General features: G+C 29.9%; 1 protein-coding gene across 1 annotated transcript in view; it reads right to left on the bottom strand.

Moving 5' to 3' along the window:
• The window catches only part of LOC145335154 (uncharacterized), a 97,192-nt gene extending 79,565 nt beyond the window's left edge, over window positions 1-17,627 (bottom strand). Inside the window, exons 1-5 of the mRNA XM_080180889.1 lie at window positions 17,560-17,627; window positions 17,022-17,098; window positions 16,558-16,617; window positions 13,600-13,658; window positions 10,959-11,041 (exon numbers count right to left, since the gene is read on the bottom strand). Coding sequence (XP_080037015.1) covers window positions 10,959-11,041; window positions 13,600-13,658; window positions 16,558-16,578 — 163 coding nt within the window. The 5' untranslated portion in view covers window positions 16,579-16,617; window positions 17,022-17,098; window positions 17,560-17,627. The remainder of the gene's footprint in view (window positions 1-10,958; window positions 11,042-13,599; window positions 13,659-16,557; window positions 16,618-17,021; window positions 17,099-17,559) is intronic.
• Between the last annotated feature and the right edge of the window lie 4,887 nt (window positions 17,628-22,514).

Below are 22,514 nucleotides of genomic sequence, written 5' to 3'. Positions count from 1 at the left end.
ATTCGTTTTTTTTTAAATTTGAATACTTATTAATCTTGATGTACAAAAAGCAGTTTATTAATCTTCAAAAGGAATAAATTTGTATATATTTTATTAGAGGAGTATATTAATTCAATGCCCATTAAAAAAAGGATTCCCGCATTGGAGAAAAAAATTACTTTAGTCATATTAAAGATTACAGGTGAAAAAGAAACTTTCATGATATTTTTTGGCAGTCTTATAGCGGCAGCTTTGCGTTTGTCTGTCTCTGGTATTAAACATACATACATACATTATTCTTTAGTATTGTAGTGTAGATACCTATAATAGTTATTTTAACAAAAAATAATCGAAAGAAATAAGAAAAAGGATTTTTCGGCCAATGATATGCAATTTTTTTAGACGCTAAAGAATTTTTTGTCCAGAAGGCTGTTTCATTTGGGTAACCCTGTAGAATTATTTATATATGTGTTTTTTTTTATATGAAACTGATATATTTTGATAATTATTTTACATAATGAGACCATTATTTAAATTATTATGAGATATATTATATTTGTTTAAATTTTTCCCTATTTCTGACTGGAAAAGCATAACTTCGTAGCTTATAAAGAAAGAATATGGAAATAACATATACCTTAATGTAAAATCAATTATTGCACTAAAATTGAAGTAGTGTGTTATTTATATTCCGTTTTCCAACCCTGTATCCACGGGATTATGATTATTTGCTTTACACATTTACATATATTCACAATCACATGTACAATGTACATAGAAAAAGAACAATTAATATTTAACGTGTTATTTATTACTTATAATCATAAATAAACAAGGACAATTATGTCCAATAAGAAAATTTACATTTAAAATAATAGGAAAGAAGATCATTACAATTCTTGCAGGAATCGTAACATTGAAATAATTATAGTTATAAACAATATTCATTAAAGCCTTTTTATTTTATGCAGGATTTTTAAAGTACTTTTTACATTATGAATTTAGCGAATGATTCAAAATACCCCACATGATGAAGGAAGCCAAAATTGTATTAAAAAGAGGCCTACAAAAAATTCATATACCAGATCGAAGTGAGATATTTAAAAAAATTAATATTAATAAAAACACAATTTTTTAGTATGAGATTTTTGTATGTATTTAAGACCTAAATGGTTCTTACATAATAAACATACCACATTTTACGAAGGATTAAGATCTATTTTGAAGGAGATGTCCATTCTATTTTTAAAAGCGAAATATTTCTATAATTATTAAAAGCGAAGCTTTTCTATAATTAGGATTAGTCCGTCCGTACGTCCGTCACAGAGAGATAGCTCTTTTCGTTAATTTAAATAGGTTAGAATTGTCCTACCGATTCCAAATTTTGCATGGGGATTCCTGTAGTAGTTAGGTACGATTTAGAAAGCGTACCAACTCTATAACCATTACCAGAATGATTTTAAACATGTTGATTTTTTAACTTTTTTAACAACAAATTTTTATGTGACCTAATCATCCGATCGATCTGATTTTTGGTATATTGATTCCTGGGACAATAAAGTATGATGTTATAGGCGAAGTAACTCTATAATCAAGTCCTAAAAATGTAAGTATGTCCATAAACATTATCATGTATCAAGCAGTTTTTCAACAAATTTACTTACAATTTTGCCTCTTATACATTTATATTCTGATTATTCAGTTCTTACACTATACAAGTGTTAATGTCCGTTTGTCCTACCGTTTCAGTGCTTCGCTTTTATGGATGTTGTCATCCTTGTTTCTTCAAAATTAGGTCAGGTTAATAAAGAGACTTAATAGAGAAATATCTTTCATAAAGATGTCTCTATCTGCTTAAATGAGGAAGGTAACAATTAGAGTTAATTGGACTCATATATTTTATATACTCTGGGATAAGAGATGGGCACAGTCGTATTTACTATTTTTAAAGTAAAACTTTTCTACATTGATGGTTCTTCCGTCCCTCCGTCGTTGTAACAAGCCCGTAAATATTTACAGGAAGCAGTACAATTTATTACAAATTGGTTGGTTTAATGCCTTTTTGGCACACATTTTTTATATGATATAATCATCAACATGGTTTTTGAAATGATGCCTACAAACAATTAGGCAAACCAAAGCATCGATGAAGTTAAGTCTAAAACTGTACGTCCATATTAAGAATAGTATATTTAAGCAATTTTCTAGTAGATATTAAAGAATTATATAACAAATTTTATCATGTTTGTAATATTTGAAAATCTAATCGAACTAAAATTAGCAATATAAAACTTTCTTTTAAATTTAATGTATAATGTTTTAATAATAATTTAGGGTCCGAATTGTAAAGAGCATATTGATATACATGGGAATTACTCGAGTTTAAAATTTTTATACTGTACAAAAAAGAGAGATTTTAAACTAAACATTTATTCAATAATATTTTGGTGGGAATTTCCCTTGTACTTTTAAAACTTGCGTACATTCTTGGACTTCTGGGTATCCGCAATTTTGCAAGAATTTTAACAAGGGAAATTTTGTCCATTAACAGTGCAAAAAGGAAAAGCTAAAACTGTCTCAGATAAATAAAACTCAGCATAAAACTGTAACACAGTTATATATTGAAAGTTGTGGTCGAATATTCTTAAATATTCCAAGTTGTAGAGTTGCAGCGCTAATAAGAATAATGAAAAGTTTGCAAATTTATTTTTCACCTTCCTTGAGGATGCGAAAAGTTTGAATGTTGGCGCAAAAAAATTGATAAAATCTTTTACATAAGAGGATTAAGAAACGGTAAGCTTGTTTTCAAGGATCACAGGGAAAGAATACTGGACAATTAATTAATCTTCCCCTCATTTTCACGTGTCAATTAACTGATAAATATTGGGAGAAAGAAACCATATTAGATTAATTTCAAATGTGAACAGCAAAATATTTGGTAATGGTTCAATTATTTAGGATACTGTTTAAGCAAATTTGGTTCGTAAAATCTAGCTATCTTTGTCATAAGATCTATTAAACGTTTACGATTTCATTTAAAAGGAGGGGAGGGGGAGGGTAAGAATAAAAGTCCCGATAAAAATAGAAGCAGATAAAATCTCAAGATACTTTATTTTAATTTTCAAAAAAAAAATTGGATCATATGAAGGAAATGAAGTCATTCCTAAAAAGGACAGAAATTCTCTTCCTTGGGTATAGGAAGGCTATTTCCTTTCCTTTTTCTTACAAATTCTCAGTAAGGAAGGTGAATTCTGTCCACTATCTTACAAATTCTCACTAAAGGAAGGTGACCTCTGTCCACCATCTTACAAATTCTTCCTAGTTCTTAGAAATTCTTCCTTTTCCTCACTATTACAACCATGTTTAATCTATCTACCTTATTTTACCAAATTCTTCCTTATTCTCAGAAATTCTACCTTAATTACACAAATTCTCCCTTATTCTCAGATAACTTACCTTATTCTAAGAAATTCTTCCTTATTCCAAAAAAACCTACCTTATTCCCCCAAATTCTTCCTTATTCTAAGAAAATCTACCTTATTCCCTCAAATTCTTCCTTGTTCTAAGAAATTCTACCTTATTCTAAGAAAATCTACCTTATTCTAAGAAATTCTTCCTTATTCTAAGAAAATCTACCTTATTCTCCCATATTCTTCCTTATTCTAAGAAATTCTTCCTTGTTCTAAGAAAATCTACCTTCTTCAAAGAAATTCTTCCTTATTCTAAGAAAATCTACCTTATTCTAAGACATTCTTCCTTATTCTAAGAAATTCTACCTTATTCTAAGAAAATCTACCTTATTCTAAGAAATTCTTCCTTGTTCTAGGAAAATCTACCTAATTCTCCCAAATTCTTTCTTATTCTAAGAAAATCTACCTTATTCTTAGAAATTCTTCCTTATTCTAAGAAATTCTTCCTTATTCTAGGAAATTCTTCCTTATTCTAAGAAAATTTACCTTATTCTAAGAAATTCTTCCTTATTCTAGGAAAATCTACCTAATTCTCCCAAATTCTTCCTTATTCTAAGAAAATCTACCTTATTCTAAGAAATTCTTCCTTATTCTAAGAAAATCTACCTTATTCTAAGAAATTCTTCCTTATTCTAAGAAATTCTACCTTATTCTAAGAAAATCTACCTAATTCTCCCAAATTCTTGCAATATATAGGGGTCCCAAAGTCAAAAACAAATTTTCAGCGCGATCCGACCACCTGTTCTTGAGATACGGTGACCTGGTGTCCTTGGTACCTACAGTAAGATTTGGGAAATGGTTCGAATCCTTAGTAAATTTGGTTAAAGTCCAAAAATATTTTTACACTTAAAATAATTTTCAAATATTTGATCAAAATTATTTGTCCACTTGGGTATTTTTTCTTCAAAATTTTGACTAAGTGCCAAAATATTTCATTAAGGATTCGAACCATTTCCCAAATCTCAACGTCAGTGCCAAGGACACCAGGCCACTGTATCTTGAGAACGGGAGATCGCGCTGAAAATTTGTTTTTGACTTTGGGACCCCTATGTATTGCAAGAATTTGGGAGAATTAGGTAGATTTTCTTAGAATTAGGAAGAATTTCTTAGAATAAGGTAGATTTTCTAAGAATAAGGAAGAATTTCTTAGAATAAGGTAGATTTTCTTAGAGTAAGGAAGAATTTCTTAGAATAAGGTAGATTTTCTTAGAATAAGGAAGAATTTCTTAGAATAAGGAAGAATTTCTTAGAATAAGGTAGATTTTCTTAGAATAAGGAAGAATTTCTTAGAATAAGGTTGATTTTCTTAGAATAAGCTAGAATTTCTTAGAATAAGGTAGATTTTCTTAGAATAAGGTAGAATTTCTTAGAATAAGGAAGAATTTCTTAGAATAAGGAAGAATTTCTTAGAATAAGGTAGACTTTCTTAGAATAAGGAAGAATTTCTTAGAATAAGGTAGATTTTCTTAAAACAAGTAAAATTTTCTTAGAATAAGGTAGAATTTGGGGGAATAAGAAAGAATTAGGAAGAATAAGGTAGAATTTCTTAGAATAAGGTAGAATTTCTTAGAATAAGGTAGATTTTCTTAGAATAAGGAAGTTTTTGTTAGAATAAGGTAGATTTTCTTAGAATAAGGAAGAATTTGGGAGAATTAGGAAGATTTTCTTAGAATAAGGAAGAATTTCTTAGAATAACATAGAATTTCCAAGAATAAGGAAGAATTTGGGGGAATAAGGTAGATTTTCTTGGAATAAGGAAGAATTTCTTAGAATAAGGTAGAATTTCCTAGAATAAGGAAGAATTTGGGAAACCAAGGAAGAATTTGGGGGAGTAAGGTAGATTTTCTTAGATTTAGGAAGAATTTCTTAGAATAAGGTAGGTTATCTGAGAAGAAGTGAGAATGTGTAAGGAAAAGGTAGACTTTGTTATGAAAAGGTAGAATTTGGAGGAACTAGGTTAATTTTCTTAGGATTAGGAAGATTAAGTGAGATTTAGGAAGGTGATTTTTATTCTCTTTTTCAGATATGTGAGAAAAAGGAGAGTGATTTTTGTCCATATTTCACTTATCTGAGAAAAAGGAAGATGATTTCTGTCCTTTTTGCAATGAAATTTCTGTCCTTTTAAGGAATGACTTCATTTCCTTCATATGATCCAAAAAATTAAATGTAGAAAGATAATATTAGAAAGTTTACATAGGACGTGCTTTAAAAAAACTAAAAAACTTGCCACGATTTACCGATACCTTACTCCCTGTATATATGTGTAAGAAAATAGTAGGAAATAGAATTATAATAAAAACATATTTAGATAATCTTGTTTGGAGGCTTTCTTCTTCAACAATAATAATATATTTTTTTTTATTAAAAATATATATTTCTTTTTATATTAAATTAACACTTAAAGACAAAGATTGTGAAAGTAAAGGAGTTGGGCAGTAAAGTTAGTTATTATCAACCTAGCCCAACTGTTTAAAACTTACACTTCTCATTGTGCGTAATGGTGTTCTTAATGCCTATTTACTAGCAATTAAAACTAATTAGTAACTGATAATAAGTAATCTTGATAATAATATTGATTCTAATCTAAATATCCCTGAATCTAAAAGTAATTATTTGAATACAGTGTTAAGGTTAACTACTATACAGATAAACCTAACATATCGTTCTTTCAAATTTTCTTTTATCCTTGAAAGTACTTTGATTTGCTGTGGAACGTACAAAGAGAAGAATACTTTTAATAAAACGTACCACCACCCACCTCCTAAAATAAAATTTTATGCTTCTTTAACAATAACAAAGAAAATTAAATAACCCTCTTTTTTTTCTAGTTTAGAATTAGATGCTATACAATTTTGGAACAAAATACCCGCTTTCCAAAAAGGAAGATGTGAGCCCTTGTAATATCTCCCTAGTCATTATTTAGAGAGTACCTGGCTATGTCAACATTCAACAACCTCATGTTATCATAACTATAGGCAGGGCAAAAGAACGTAGTAGAAATTGGCTGATAACAACTAGAATAAATTTTTCAGTATGGCTCCAAATCCGATTAATTTTGGGTTAAAACCGGTTTGGGGTCGTAATGATAAATCATGTATCAATAAAGTATTTTCACAGAAAATTAATTAGAAAATCTAGGATCAAAGCCTGTTTTGTTGGCCAAGGCTTCTGGCCTCTCGGGATTAACATAAAAAGTACATATTTTTATTTTTTTATCTGCAGAAAATTGTCAATTACAGAGATTAAAAGTTTCTATTGCTGTAAATGATTTTTGAGAAAACAATTTAATTAAACCTTTTTGAATAAACTAAGCCTTTTGAAATGATCTTTTGGTTCATAAAAACGTAGTGCATTGTAGCTATATTGGAGTTTTATATAAATAAATCTAGTTTCTACAATGTTTTGGTTTTCCAATATCAGATTCTATATGTAACAATGCCTTACTTTATTCAGTTGGGAGGATAAAACCATGTCATATGTTATAATATTTTAGTTTTATAATATCAGATTCTATATGTAACAATGCATTACTTTTTTGGGGAGGAAAAAAAGCAAAGAAGACTTCGCTTTTGACATGTATAACTTTACTTTAACTTTTTTACAAAGGGGCATCTTTTTGATATCAAGTATTAGTTCAGTATCGTTTGGTAATTGATAGCATAACCTGTTGTGCCTGTTTGTGAGCCAAGGTATTCACCCCACTCCTACTCCAGAGTTAACCATTCTTATTGTCTTTAGCTATGATATGGAATAATGCAAGATTTGTATCCAAAACCTTTTCAATGATCTTTGCTTATTACTTTTCATTGATTCATTCACTCACCTAACTGTTATTTATTTATAGAGTGGGGAAGGGAAAGAGAGATATGTGGTATATATTGGGGAAAGAAAATAGGTCTTTTTAGTTGATTAAAATTGGAATACCATCACACACATTCTTATTCTCTCTTACTTATTTTCTATCTCTTTCTTTACCCTTTGCTCTCTATCTATTGCCATATCTTTGATATGTCCTATAGAACATTCATTTTTATATGCCATAAAATTACAGACTCTTAAGTTACTTAAATCAATTTCTTACTTAATTTTTCAAAGAAATTATATATTGTAGAAAGAAAAATGTGGGAAGAGGAGAATTTTCAACAATTGCATGACCGACCGAATGACCAATATATAGAGAAAAGGTTCAAACTATATTAGATTCTGCCTCTTTTACATATATAAAAACCTATTTCTCAAATCAAATTAAAAACCCAGTGTTATTTGACAGTCCAATGGTAAAACTCTTAGCAGGGTTTAGATAGATTGATTAGTTAGACATTTTCAATGAATTGATGCAACCCGCCTCCATGAATGGAACAACCTAACCTTTCATTTGATTAATGACTTGGCCAATTTCTCAATTATATATAAAGTTAATTATAATTATATAATAAGTGGATTGACCATAAATAGAGCAATCAGTGGTTGAATGTTCTATTGTGAGGCCAACTCCACTAAATTATATTCTTCAATGAACTATTTATATATATCTTTATAGTGTGGCTCATAAAACTCTTTTAAAAGTAACATGATGTTTTGTCTATTAACGAAGAATCCAGGATTAGGTATAACCAACAAGCAAAATAAATCTAAAATAATATTTGGGGGGCAAATGGAGATGTCGTCAATTTTACGACAGCTGAAAAACACGTATAGGTTTCGTGATTTTTGCCAAATGAATTTCGTTATTGGTAGAAGCTGCGAAGAATCTCGCTTACCCCTGGACCGATATAGTTCCCTTTTACAGTGAAACTTTTTATAGGTCCAGTGAAGGTTTACAACTACATCCACCATCCTAAGAGAAATTGCCCCTTTCCAATCTAAAATTGGAAGTGGAGGGTCGACTTTCTCTCTCTCCCCTTACCTCAAGTATCATAAGATACCTGTAGAAGCTTAGCTGCTAGAATATATATATTTATTTTTGACACATTAAAGTTATTCTATTTGACACAAGTGACATAATAATAAGAAGTTATATAAAAGAGAGAAAAATTATATATTTTACATCAGCATAGCCGTAATCGTTCTTTATTAAAAGTGAGTGTCATATGCTCTTCTAAAAATTACTTTGTATCACCTTTTCTTTACTTACATGTACAGATAGTTCTGAAATTTTTATTTTCATTGCCAAATTTAATAAAATGTTGTATGCTACAAAATAATAAGAAGAAAAAGTTACATCTTTAAAGGTAAAGAGAGTCGAGGAGGGGGGAGCTTTAGTTTAGAAATGATTTTTTTTTTTTTGGGGGGGGGGGGTCATTATATTATAGGGACAATTTCTCTTGGTTATACCCTCTCCCAAAATAGGTATAACCCTTCCCATGACCTTTGTGAAGCTATACTGTAAAGGAGGACAGCAGTTATCGAAATCTTAAGCTACAAACAAAAAACCTTACTTCTTTATATAACAGGATTTCTAATTACAAAAACATATAAGAATGTCGGTTTAAAGTATTATACATTACAAATGAAACTAGAATAATAAAAAAATTTACATTAAAAATCATCCGGATACCAATTAATAAAATTAGTCAGAACCAACAGACGTACTGAAATACCCTGGATGCAAAGTATCTCCGCTACAAAAATATTTTTTCTCTCATGTAACATCATATTCTAATTTCGTCTGAACAAAATTATTATTCAAAGCAAGCAACTGCATTACAAAGAATAAAACTTTTTAATATTAATTTTTATCTACCATGAAAAAGACTTTTAAAACTTTTTTACGTCCTATACTTTACATAACCTCATATATGTTTATAGATTCTAGATTCCATTTTTTTCTACTTGCATTAAACCGGTTTTAAAAGTAAAGTTATAAGTAAGGTTGTTTAATTGACGAATTGGACATTTTTAAACTGAATTAACGAATTATCCTATGAAAACTGAGGATATACAAACTTTCCCGATTTTGTATAATTTTTGAGGAACACGACTCCAGTTACGTCATATTTTTCTTTCCCGAAAAAGGGAAGGGGGGAAGAAAAAGAGATGGGAGAAAAGGGGGTTTTCCCCATCTCTTTTGAAGAGATTTTCTTCCCCCCTTCCCTTTTTCGGGAAAGAAAAATATGACGTCACTGGAGTCGTGTTCCTCAAAAATTATACAAAATCGGGAAAGTTTGTATATCCTCATGAAAATTGAGCAAAGCTTTCATAAATGTGGCTGACAAACTTTTTTTATTTTAAAGATAATTAGGAATCTTTGATTTTGAGGAAAAGTGAATAAAAGTGTAATATATCTGATATAGGTTTTAATCAATGAGATGGGACAAAGGAAAAAATTCCACCTTCGCAGAATACATCTTGTATGACGCGATTAGGACTGCGGACGCTTTAACATTTACTGTAATAATCATTTAAACATTGCTTTGCTTGCCAAAAATTGAATATACCTAAAATGCTTGAATATTTTTACAACCGTGTGTATATTTCTCATGATTTGCATAAAAGTTGGATTTTATTCGTTCCTCAAGATTTTACTGTTTTTGTTTTATTCATGATATCAAGATCTTAAAGACTGTAAACAAAATAAAGGTCATTATTGAACAGGGATCTTAAGGAATAGGACATGGAACAATGGGTGGAAAAGTGTAAACAATTAGGATTTAATATATACCCTCTAAAGTTAACAAATGACAAAAAGGGTTTACATTTTTTTTTAAATTCTAGTTAGATTAACGGTAAAATTTAGCTGATTATCTCCAAAAATGTAAGAGCCTTTAAGGCTGCCAGTGGCCAAATATTGGAACAAATAGATAATGCTAACAACGACAAAAATTTAACCGACAAAAGAAGCCCCAAAAATAAGATAGTCAGTACTCAAAAATACAGTGCATATAAATGCGCGGAAAAGGACTTATTGGGGAGGGGGTAGCATAATTTACTAACTACTGTTTTCTCACACCCTGGGAATTATTGGCCTTCCTTAACATTTGGAAACCATATTATAAAGTTACCACCCCCCCCTCCCGTTTTCTGAGCCCCAAATTGTTCATATTCATGATATGATATCTTACCTAATACTTGATGTGGACCATTAGGAATTGTTCATATTCATAATATCATATCTTACCTAATACTTGATGTGGACCATTAGGAATTGTTCATATTCATGATATCATATCTTACCTAATACTTGATGTGGACCATTAGGAATTGTTCATATTCATGATATGATATCTTACCTAATACTTGATGTGGACCATTAGGAATTGTTCATATTCATAATATCATATCTTACCTAATACTTGGTGTGGACCATTAGGAATTGTTCATATTCATGATATGATATCTTACCTAATACTTGATGTGGACCATTAGGAATTGTTCATATTCATGATATGATATCTTACCTAATACTTGATGTGGACCATTAGGAATTGTTCATATTCATGATATGATATCTTACCTAATACTTGATGTGGACCATTAGGAATTGTTCATATTCATAATATGATATCTTACCTAATACTTGATGTGGACCATTAGGAATTGTTTCTACGCGTGATTTGTTCTGCACACTCACTAGTGATATTCGTCGAGGAAACCTAATTAGTTAGATAGATAAATAGATAGATAGTTAGTTAGATAGATACTAAGATAGATAGTTAAAAGTTAGATAGACATAACGCTGAATAATGTGTCGATTAAACCCCTGCCTCTCCCCATCTAAACATACAAACCATAGCTCCCCTGAAAATATAACACCCCTAAAAAATGGTAACGAGGGGGGAGGGGTGGTATCAAAATTTTGTGTGCGCTTTGCCTAGCCCTCTGGTAAAATCCTGTACAGGCCACTTAATAGATTGATGTAGATAGTAGTGCAAATTTTTGTAATAACTAATATTATATTTGATGGTATTATGCTTTTTATGTAACTTTTTTTTCAATAACAAGTATAATATTTTAAACAAAGTGGCATGGTTCTTTTTGTGATGCCAATCCTTTATATGTTAAAAACTGTTATAACACATAAAACTAGTTTTATCAAGAGCTTCATTTCATAAAATCGTGAATTGAAAACTATTCTACAAGTTTGTCAAGTCTATCAATAATGAGCATTATATTAACAACTTTAAAAAGCATATAAGAAAGATAAATAGATTATTAGGCTTACATAATTTAGTGCCTGTCTACGAAAATGCAATGAACTAAAAATGTTGCCTTATGTTGTTAATTTGTGCAATTATTACTTAAATAGTTTCCACTCAAGACTTTAGATTATATGAATCGATATATATATATATATACTTGGATGCTACACCAGATTTTTATGTACTCTGATAATGAGATGCTCGCAGCTGGCTAAAATAACGATACTCCACATCCACCCCCTTTACTCCATCAACTATCCTCTTACTGGATGAACGAACTGACTAATATATTAAGTACATAATTGTCCTCAAAAGTAAATCACAAAAAGCACCAGGAATTTTAGATTGAATTTAGGAAACCTTACAACTTTTGTTTTGATTGATTCTTAGTCATGATACGATGCAAAGTAATTTCACATTAAATATGTTTAAAGATAAAAAGTACTTCTTCTTTATTTGCACAATATTTAAAATGTTTTTTTTTATTTAAAAGAAGGTAGAGCTGAAAGGTAAAGCTACTATATACATCAATTTGTACGTCTGACCGTATATAAAAATTTTTGATCAAATAGTTGAACAAAATCATTGACCAATTAAACGGATAAGCATTTACAATATTTGCCTTAAAATTTAATCAAATTGAATTTATCATTGATGGTTAGAAATATACAAGAAAAAACCTTTTCTACCTTTTTCAATTTTTTTTTAACGACATAGGGGGGATAATATACCATCTGAGCTCCCTTTTTGGGTAAAAGGATGAAAAGTGTAAATATCTGTGTCTGTGTGAATAATAAAATATCTAATATCTGGCTGGCCCAATTTCATTGTCTAGTCTCATAGTCTCACCTTCTCACCAAGGTGTGCATTCATTTTCGCACATATATAACATTTAAAAATCTTTAGATCTGCAAATTATTACAACAGCGCAAAGAAGGCAGAAAGTTCCCCCCCCCCCCCCGTTCCTATTGTGAGTTTGCAACCCCAAACTTAAAAAATATTGTGGATTAAAACCCCAACTTGGGGGTGCTACCAAAATTTTTTTTTGAGGGGAGTGATTGCTCTCCCCGAAACCTATTAAACACCACTCCCAAAAACTTTTTTTGCCGCTTCAAGCCATAGTATTTAAGAATCATTAAACATCCCGTCCTGACTTATTTTCTATTTTTGTAAATATGAAACACAAGTCAAATGTGATAACTATGCAGATGTGAAGGCATAATCCTCAAGACTAAACTAATTAGCTTAAAAGAAAAGGGCAAAGGAAAAGATTAAGAAAACTAAATAAGAAACTAAAGTTCTTCTTCGTTTCTTACTCTCAAAAATATACAACTAACAAATACTTATAAATAGTCTCTCAGACTCTCGTATCTCTTTAAGAGTGATTTTTTTCTATAATTAGGGTAGGTCCGTCTGTCCCTGAACGGTTAAATCTTTTTTTCAATTCAAACATGTTAGAATTGTCCTATCGATTTCAAGCTTGAATTAGATTGACGCTCTGATTTAAGAGTGGCACTGACACAAGGGCAAAATATCCACTCATATTCATATCTGAATCACCCAAGTTACTTAGTGAGTCCTGTTGTGATTACCTTGTTGATATTTAAGAGTCGATGCAAAATTGTAAGTAAATTTGTTGAAAAACTGCTTACATTTTTAGGACTTAACTATAGAGTTGCTTCGCTTATAATATTGTACTTTATTGTCCCAGGAATCAGTATACTAAAAATCAGATCAATCGGATAATTAGATCACATAAAAATTTGTTGTTAAAAAAATAAAAAAACATGTTTAAAATGGACGTACGGACATTTTGATTTTGATTATAGAGTTGCTACGCTTTTTAAATCGTACCTAACTACTAGAGGAATCACCATGCAAAGTTTGAAATTGATAGGACAATTCTAACATGCCTAAATTAACGAAAAAAGCTATTCATTACGGACGTACGGACGGACCGACCCTAATTATAGAAAAGCTTCGCTTTTAAAAATGTTTAAACATTATCTTACCTTCCATTGATGTTCTGATTAAGAGTGGGTAACTGACACAATGGTAATTCACCCTCACTAGTCACATCAAAACATTATCATGGGTTCAAATATTATTTTTTAAGAGGTTAAAAGAGATATGTCACTTTGTTAGTCTGTTCACTGAGATTTCACTAATCACTGAAACAAATGATCTTCCCTACATTTTTAAATTATATGTTTACCTCCTAGTAGAAAATAACCATAAAAACCTAAAGATTTTATTGTATGAAAGACCAAACAAAATAAAATGCCAAAAAAAGGATTTTTTTTCTTTATACGTTTGAATTTATAATAAATACAGGAGACAATGAATGATGGCATATGATGTACTTACAGTACTTTATTATACAATATATTATCATAAATAATAATATTTGCATATAACATGCATCAGAAGATCATAACTATACATACATATTATGTAAGTATTGGCTCAATATGTAGATCAGATGTAATATCAATAATATGTCACACTTATGCAAATATATTATGTTTCTCAGAAATTAGGATTATAATATAAAGTTTTACCGAAAGAATTTAATATGATTCGGGGCAGCTGCAACATATGTTTGAGACTAGCTCAACTGTAGCTTTAAAGCATAAAACCTAATAAGACAGTTGGTGGCTGTAATTATCCTGTCTTAATATAATATTTAAACAAAATTCTAAAAAGCCTATGGCTAAACTTTTTATTTTAAACTGTGTAGAATGATGAGCATAATTTTGTGTGGACTAAAAAAACTAAAATAAAATGGACTTTAATTACATTGTCTCAACAGCCTCCACAAAATTTGATGATTATTGGTCGTTGGTATCTAAGATAAATCAAGGATTACATGTTTCCATCCCCTATTTTCATTATTTGAAATTTGTTCAGCTATTTGTTAATATCAAAAGAGCAAAAAGTGAATCCTATAAAATGAAGAACATTGATATTCTGTTCACAAAAGATATTACCCATATCTTGGATAAAAGAAATATCCATATTTATTATTGTATAATATATTTGCACTCATACTAGTAGGAAATTTTCACTTTTCATGCAGAGAAAAATGAGGCAAAAAGTGTGTGATGGATTGATTCAATTAATAAAAAAGGATTTCCTTTTTCTCCAATCCTATTATTTAGTTTTTATCATTTAATATTACAAACAGCGTTGAAAAGATTAAATCCAGTTTTGTTCAGAGGTGCCAAAGACCCAGGCTAACAAAATTGTTATCAATATTTTCATTTTTATTTTATTTCTTGAAAAAATGTCTATACAATACATGATGTTTTAGTATATATAAGAACCAGTTCTAATCTAGAAAAAAAAAAAGATTCTATACTCAGTAATATATAGTAAAATTAACTGAACCAAAAGATCTACAGTTTATACAAAATGTTATTTATGAGCAATTTTGGAGTAGTTGAATTTAACAACTGAAAAATTGCCTGATAAAAAGTTGAGACTTTGATTTTTTCAATTCTAAATTTATTTGAATGTTTTTTTGTGTTATTATTCAGTAAGATTTCTTATTTGAAATGTATTTTGTATAAAATTTTTACATGTAAAAATAACTTCTGGGGAAACAAATTTCTGAGAAGTCTTTAATAAGAACTAAGTCTGGTCTAACAACATATTTGGTCTATATAAGATAATATAGAAAGTTTTCAATAGAACATACTGGAGATATCTTTGAGCTCGAAACTTTGCGCTTCCTTGGGTAAAATAAATGGTCTTATGTATGGTGGATTATAAATATATGCTTATTTTGTGTACATGTGTGTGTATAAATTTACTGGAAAATTTAAATTTTTCTTTTAGTTTATTTTGATTGGAAATTTTACTTTGGGTCTAGTTTTTTCAACTTATATAAACTTTGTAAATTTACAATATTATATCTATAATGAAAGTTTATTGAAGAAATTTTAAAGTTTATAATTGGAATTTGAAAAATACTAATATGAAATGAATAAATATTTAAATTAAGGTATTCGATTTAATATTTTATTTAAAGATATTTTTTTCTGATGAATTTTTGTTTATAAGAAAGATGATTATTTGATAAAACATTATTATCAAGAAATAAAATACAATCCTAAATTTTATTCTCAAGTAGCATTTAATAATGCTATTTAAATTCATTATATTTTTCATTTTATTATGTCTTTTATGTTTAATTTCTAAATCTATTAGATTATCAAATTTCTTTTTTATTGAATAATCTTTTAAAATATTATGCTGCATTGTATATTGTATATAATTTATTATTTATGTGTGTTTTGTAGAATTGCATTCTTGTTTAGACATTCTAGTTAGTCTTTAATATTTTATTTATAAATGAAAGATATGTCTTAAAATATTTAAATCTAATTGATTTTAATATAATTAATCTTTAATTGTTGTAGGCATTTGGAACCTTGTTAAAAAATCTAGTATATATCTTTATTTTTAAAATTTTTGATAAAAAATGTTTAGGAATAGTTTTTCCTGAATCTGATATGTAATATCAGTGGGAATATCACCTCTCCTTTGAATACTCAAGATTGCCAATATCCTATATATTCCTTTCTCAACAATAAAATCAGAATTTCTGATGCACACACACACACACAGACAAGCTAACACTCAAACACACACACATCCACAATCTCACACTAATCCATCTTATAAATATATATCTTCAATATATCTACTATTTGATTGACTCTTACCTCTCCACCCCCCACTGAATACAATAATGTGGGTGTGTGCAATGCAACAGGTTCTAATGCATGCTCCTACATCAACAGCTAGTTGGCTATTCATTTGAACTTTGGTGGTTTAGGAGTAAAGGAAAAGTTTATCTTAAAAAATGTAAAACAAGGCTTCTGTTCAAGTCACAATAGTTGGTCTGTTTGTCTTTAACAATTTAGTATAAAATAATACAATAAATAATAATGTTTTTTTTTCCTGGCTTGCTTGTGTGAATACATGTGTAGAAGGGTGGATACACCAGCTACCAACCCTCACACCTGAAAACACGACAGTCGGGCAGTCGGAAATATTTAATTATAGAGTAGATATTGTGATAGCCTTTAGAGAACGGGATAAACCACGAGATCTTACATGGGTGTATCTCTGAACAAAATCTTGCTTAATTATGTGCATTATTATATGGTCAAATGCCTTGCAGACAACTAAAATTTTGTCTCGAAGTCCTTATTTTACATAGTTATGGTTTAGACCTGGTTTCGGGCCAAGGCATTCTCCTTCCTTAACTATTTATGTTGCGCACCTGACATAGCAGCAGTATGAACCATTATTAACGACTTTAATTTTGTCGGCAATGTTGGGCCGAGAACGAGCTGATGCGCTCCGTGTTACGCTTCAGTCGCGGGTTAATGAATACAAGATACTTTCTGAACAAATTTCATACCTGCCATTCAACTGGTCTTAATTTTGATACAGAGTATAACCATTGGAACTTCAGAGATAAGTCTACTCTATATGCAACTAAAACAAAATAGTAATTTTTACAGTATTCAAATCTTCATCGAATCTTCATTAAAAAACACAAGTCGAGAAAGTTAGATTACCAGTTTCATAATTGAATTAGAATATCAAGCTCACATTCTTTTGTAGTACATTAAATAAAAGGCGAATAAAACTTTACTGACATCCTATTATATAAAGTAGTAAGTTTTTTTTTGTCTAAAGCTTAAGTTCTCAATAAGTACTGTACTGACTAAATTATGTTTTAGGTAAGCTTTACATAGCCCCTGTAATGGTTTTAGGCCATTCTATTTTCAGATTAAGTCTTTGAATGGTTTACAGCTATATTCTAGTCCCTCCCTTTAAACACTAAAGGCTAGGTGCGCATCCGCTAAGTACCATTTCTAACTAAAAGCTATTTTCATAATAATCTTTTAGAAATATGTGTAAATTACCCACCCCCAAACATGGATAGTACATACCTGTATAAAACCTGTTAGATTTATGTCTGTTTCCATGTTCTAAGTAAATCTTTCAACACATTTTATCTGAAAATCACATTATTGTTATTTTTAAAGCATTGCTTAAACCATTCTTAGTAGAGCATTCCATAGTAACAAAGCTAGTCCATGGATAGGGTATCACTGTATCGTGACAATTGACCTTATAATGATTGTAACTTCCTTATATTACAAAATGGTTAAACATTAATTATATCAACAAAATGTTGCAAATTAATTGTTATTGCTGCGCTACCTATAGACACAATTGTTCTTGTTTGTTTGTAATCGTAATGCAATTGCCCTAACTTTACTATTTCCAAATTGTAGAATTAAAGAGTAGCTATATATTACAAAAAAATCGAGCAAATTTTCAACATGCTTTTTTTCAATTTTGAAAACGCTTCCATGTATGTTTACATCCTTGTTGTTTTAACATATTTGGTGAAATTTATCCAAAAATGTGAGAAAAAAATAAAATTGATATGATTTCAAATATCCGTGATAAATTTGTTCCCAAACGGATTTAACAATCTGTGCCCAGCTAAATTTGTAGAATTTTCACCAATCTTCAGTTTTTCCAAATAAACATTTTGTAGTTTTTATAAATTCTTTTTAGTTTTAGATTTTTATTAAGAGCAAAGTTTATAAACAGGTGCAAACTTGTCCTTATTAGTTTAACCTATAATATAAAGTAGTAAGATTTTTTTGTCTGAAGCTTAAGATTTCGAAAAATACTGTACTGATTGAGTTCTTCTTTTTAAGAAAGCTTCACATAGAAACCGTGATGGTTAACAGCTATTTTATTTTTAGATTTAATCCTTGGGGGGCTATCATTTGCCCCTTGTTACCTTTCAGAGCCACTAGATGCTAGGGGTGCCACCGCTAGTATGTATGAAGACAATAAAAATAGAGGTTTGGTCATAGATATTGAGGACCTGACCCTAAGAGAACAATAGTTAGTTAAATAAAGATCACTGTAAAAGCTAAAAGTAGTTAATGTATAATATTTGTAAACAATTACACATACACACACACACACACACACACACTCTAGATAAACACAAAAGAAGAAAGTTCCATAATCTGTAATAGTATTTTTTTTCAAAAAACAGCTACTTTCTAATAAAATGGTTACAAATTTTCTGGAATTTAAAAAGGCTTAGAAACATTGAAAGTTGATAAATTTTAATTGGAATAAAAATACCATGTATATTTAATTTGAAGATTTTATGGTGATTATGTTATTAAAAAAACTTAAACTTTTCAGCAAAAGGGTTGAGCGCAAGAGGGAGGGATTACTTAGACACTCAAAGGGTAAATTTGTTGGAATTAACACCCATTCTTTCTTCAACCAAATTATATATTTACAAACAATGACTGATTTAATATTGTTGAATATAGGCTACAAGCACTTTATATATATGTATACATATGTCTTTGATTTTATACATATATAATTTTTGGATATGTTTTTTTTATCTTTTCCTTTAAATTAAGATGTTACTTTTGCTGTTTTATGGGATCACCCTTACAAGATTCTCAATACTTGTAATATTCTTAAGTACATAAGAGACTATTGTATCTTTATGTATATATTTATTTTTATAAGCTAAATATACATTATTATTATGTCATTACATTATGTCAAAAAGACAAATCGGTTGGTCTGCCTGTCATGCATTTAAGCAATTCTATTTGCTTACTTTTCTGGAATATAAACAATTTAATTCGAACATGAAAGCCAATGTTGGAAAAAAGTTACTAGATAAAAAAGAAAAACATACAATATAAATAATAGGTCAGCTTTGAAAAAAATGTATTTGTGAACCTTATAAATAATATAGATATGTTAAAAACATATTTTTAAATATAGATGGGGAATTAAGTGATTTTTTATATCTTTTTTGTACTTCTACCATATCCTACTTATTTTTCCAATATCTTATATAAATATAAATGTATCTCTTACTGAATATAAATAACATTTATTACCGATCAGAAAAGATACTAAATAACTACCTACCTCAAATAAGTATCGTCTGATTATATGCCAAGGCATTCATCTTACGCTTACTACTATTTTAACATACCTGACATAGCAGCAGATGGTTTTATTTTGAACATCTCTAGCACTACGCGGTGTTGTCGGGCTTGAAACCTCTCCACCGACCGAAATGGCATCAATTACGTTAATTCCGCAGGCTTACTTTTCATCTACGGTCTATATTTCCGTCTGACGGAGTAAATTATGAAATATCTAGTAAATGAAATCATTTATAGACAATAATGGATGTTGATAATACATGGGTATTATAAAAGGGCAAAAATTGTTGTCAATTCAGCTTGCTAACATGGAACTGGTTTATTGGTCAGTTCGTTCATCCAGTTGGAGGGGAGGTATCGTTATTCTATCCGACTAGGAATTTTTACTTTATTAGACAACATAAAAATCAGGTCTAACATCCAAGTAATAATATATCCAATGATTTAACAGTCTTTGTACTGAAATATATATGACTAGCGGATACGCCCCTAGCCTCTAGGGGCTTTGCCCCAAGAGGTTATCAAAAAAAAATTAAGGTGAAATTCGTAAAAGATCCAAGGAAATCTCATGCAAAAAAAAAAAAAAAAAAATGGGGGGGATTTTTTTTGTTTTTGGGGGGGTTGGGGGTGTCCCACTCCCCAATAAAATATCTTAAAACCACCACAGGACCAGTAGGTATATTCCCTGAAGAGTAGAGCCCATTCGGTTCAGCGGTTACCGAGATCTTAAGCTTCAGCTAGCTTAGTAGATCTACCTGTCTATTCATCTATTCAATAATCTATGAATAGGTATAAAAGATCTAGATTGTCAATCTGGCCCTATAATCCGCAGAATAAAAAGGAAGATGATTAAAGTCCCTTAACAGATTATGACGTCATATGATAAAATAACCAATGAGAGGTCAGCATAAATTTTACCATTGTTCAAGTACAGTGTATACTGGCCTCTCATTGGCTATTCTATCGTATGACGTGATAATCTGTTGAGGAACTTTAATCATCTTCAATATAAAGGGATTTCAAGCAGACGTTTGTTTATTCATAGTTATATACGATTCATTCCAATAATACCTTGCGACAATACTATATCCCGAAAGATAACTTTAATCTAAGAAATTCAACTATTAACCCCTTACAGTCGGGCCCCTTGCCGCACCTTAATCGGTCGGGGGGGGGGGGGGGGCGTTCAACGCCCCCCCCTTATTATCTCAGTTTCTATTAGAGCTAGAAGGTTAATTTTTTTGTGCAAGTCCATGGTTTGATAATTAATTTCCGACCTTTTATAAGTCTAAGTCAATTTTCGCTTCCTTCACCCTTTTATTTAACAACCTTTGTTATTAGGTCTTTTTTTACTTAAAAATTTCAAACGGCTGTAACTTTCTTATTTTTGAAGCTAGAAGAATTTTTTTTTTCCAGAAAATGTATATTTTTATGTAAATTTTACATTAGAAATATCAAATATAAGTTTCAGCGGCCGCAGCTGTACTTGGCAGCTAATACGTTATGTAGACATGTAAGAAAAGCTTAAGTTTAAAATTTTAAGTCTCTAAGTCAAAAATTACGGCCACAGGAGCCTTTTAAAGATTTCTGGAGACCTGGAGGATCAGGACCTGCAGGATCATACCTGGAACCTGAAAGTGACTTGAACACCTGTATTTTATGTAAGGATGTACTACTAGAGGATTTTTTAATATTTTGATATGATAAAATGCTTTGTTTTAGTCAAAAAAATATTTTTGCTCTTTACCTGGATGACCCTGCCAGGTTTGCTGGCATCCTGTGCTCGCCAGGATGGAGATATTCAAAAAACTCCAACTCTCAGTTATGTTTCATACCCATACTTAAAAAGTCAAGCAGTTTGGGCTCTTTATCTTTCACACACAGAAAATGAGATAGAAAAAACCGGATGGGGGGGCGTTCAACGCCCCCCCCCCCCGACCGTTTAGGGTTAAAAGCTTACTTATCATATATGCTTTTAAAGGTCATTTTTTTTGAAAGCTTCATCCTAATAAATGCGACTATTTATACCTAATGTTCATTGTGCAAATCAATGAAAAAATAACTCTTTTCATACAAAAATCTGTATACTTTCTTGCCAACAATATAAGCAGAATGTCCTAAACGGTTTTTCTATTGGATGATTTAGAGATTATGTATCTAGTTCTTCTATATTTATTAACCTATTATTTGTTCATACAATATCTTCTTCTACTTGATAAGAGCAATACACTTTATTTATTGACTAATATATTTATATATCACAGAAGAAGATGTGCTATCACTTTCACCAAGTGGTATTTTATTATCCACCACTAACACAGCCTCAGTCTCTAATGACAATTTTTTTTGTTACTGATATATAAAAACAACAATCTTGTTTGTTTTTATTCATAATTCAACGTTGGTGGTTGATATATAAGAAAAGAAATTTAAGGGAAGAGTTACGCCAAAAGAGATTTGAGATGAAACAACATGTGCCTTCGAAGGCAGGAATAAGGTATAGCCAAAAAAAATATTTGGAGGGCTCTTTAAGGCGAAATTTCTTTTAGGGAGATAATTAATAATTTACATTGTAAGAATACTAATAGCTTTGCTTTTGTTATTATATAAAAATAGGGCATACTTTAAGACTAAAAGTAAATAAAAAAAACAACCCTTTATGAAGATTAAAATTATTGGTAAATAAGTTTCAACACGTCTAGATTGAACTAATAAATCACAATTTAAATTGACTACCTAACTATAATTTGTGAGCCTACAAATACGAAAATTTATATACTTTTATTTCGAGAAGGGACACCTCAAATTTTATTTGTTTTAAAACTACATTCAAATTTTTTTTTCATTGTAGCATACAACAACAGTCAACTTTGTAAAAACACCTTAAAAAC

The sequence above is a fragment of the Acartia tonsa genome, chromosome 2 (genome assembly GCF_053477335.1).
Source record: "Acartia tonsa isolate MP-2025a chromosome 2, ASM5347733v1, whole genome shotgun sequence".
Classification (NCBI taxonomy): Eukaryota; Metazoa; Arthropoda; class Copepoda; order Calanoida; family Acartiidae; genus Acartia; species Acartia tonsa.
This window is presented reverse-complemented; position numbering and strand designations above follow the sequence as displayed.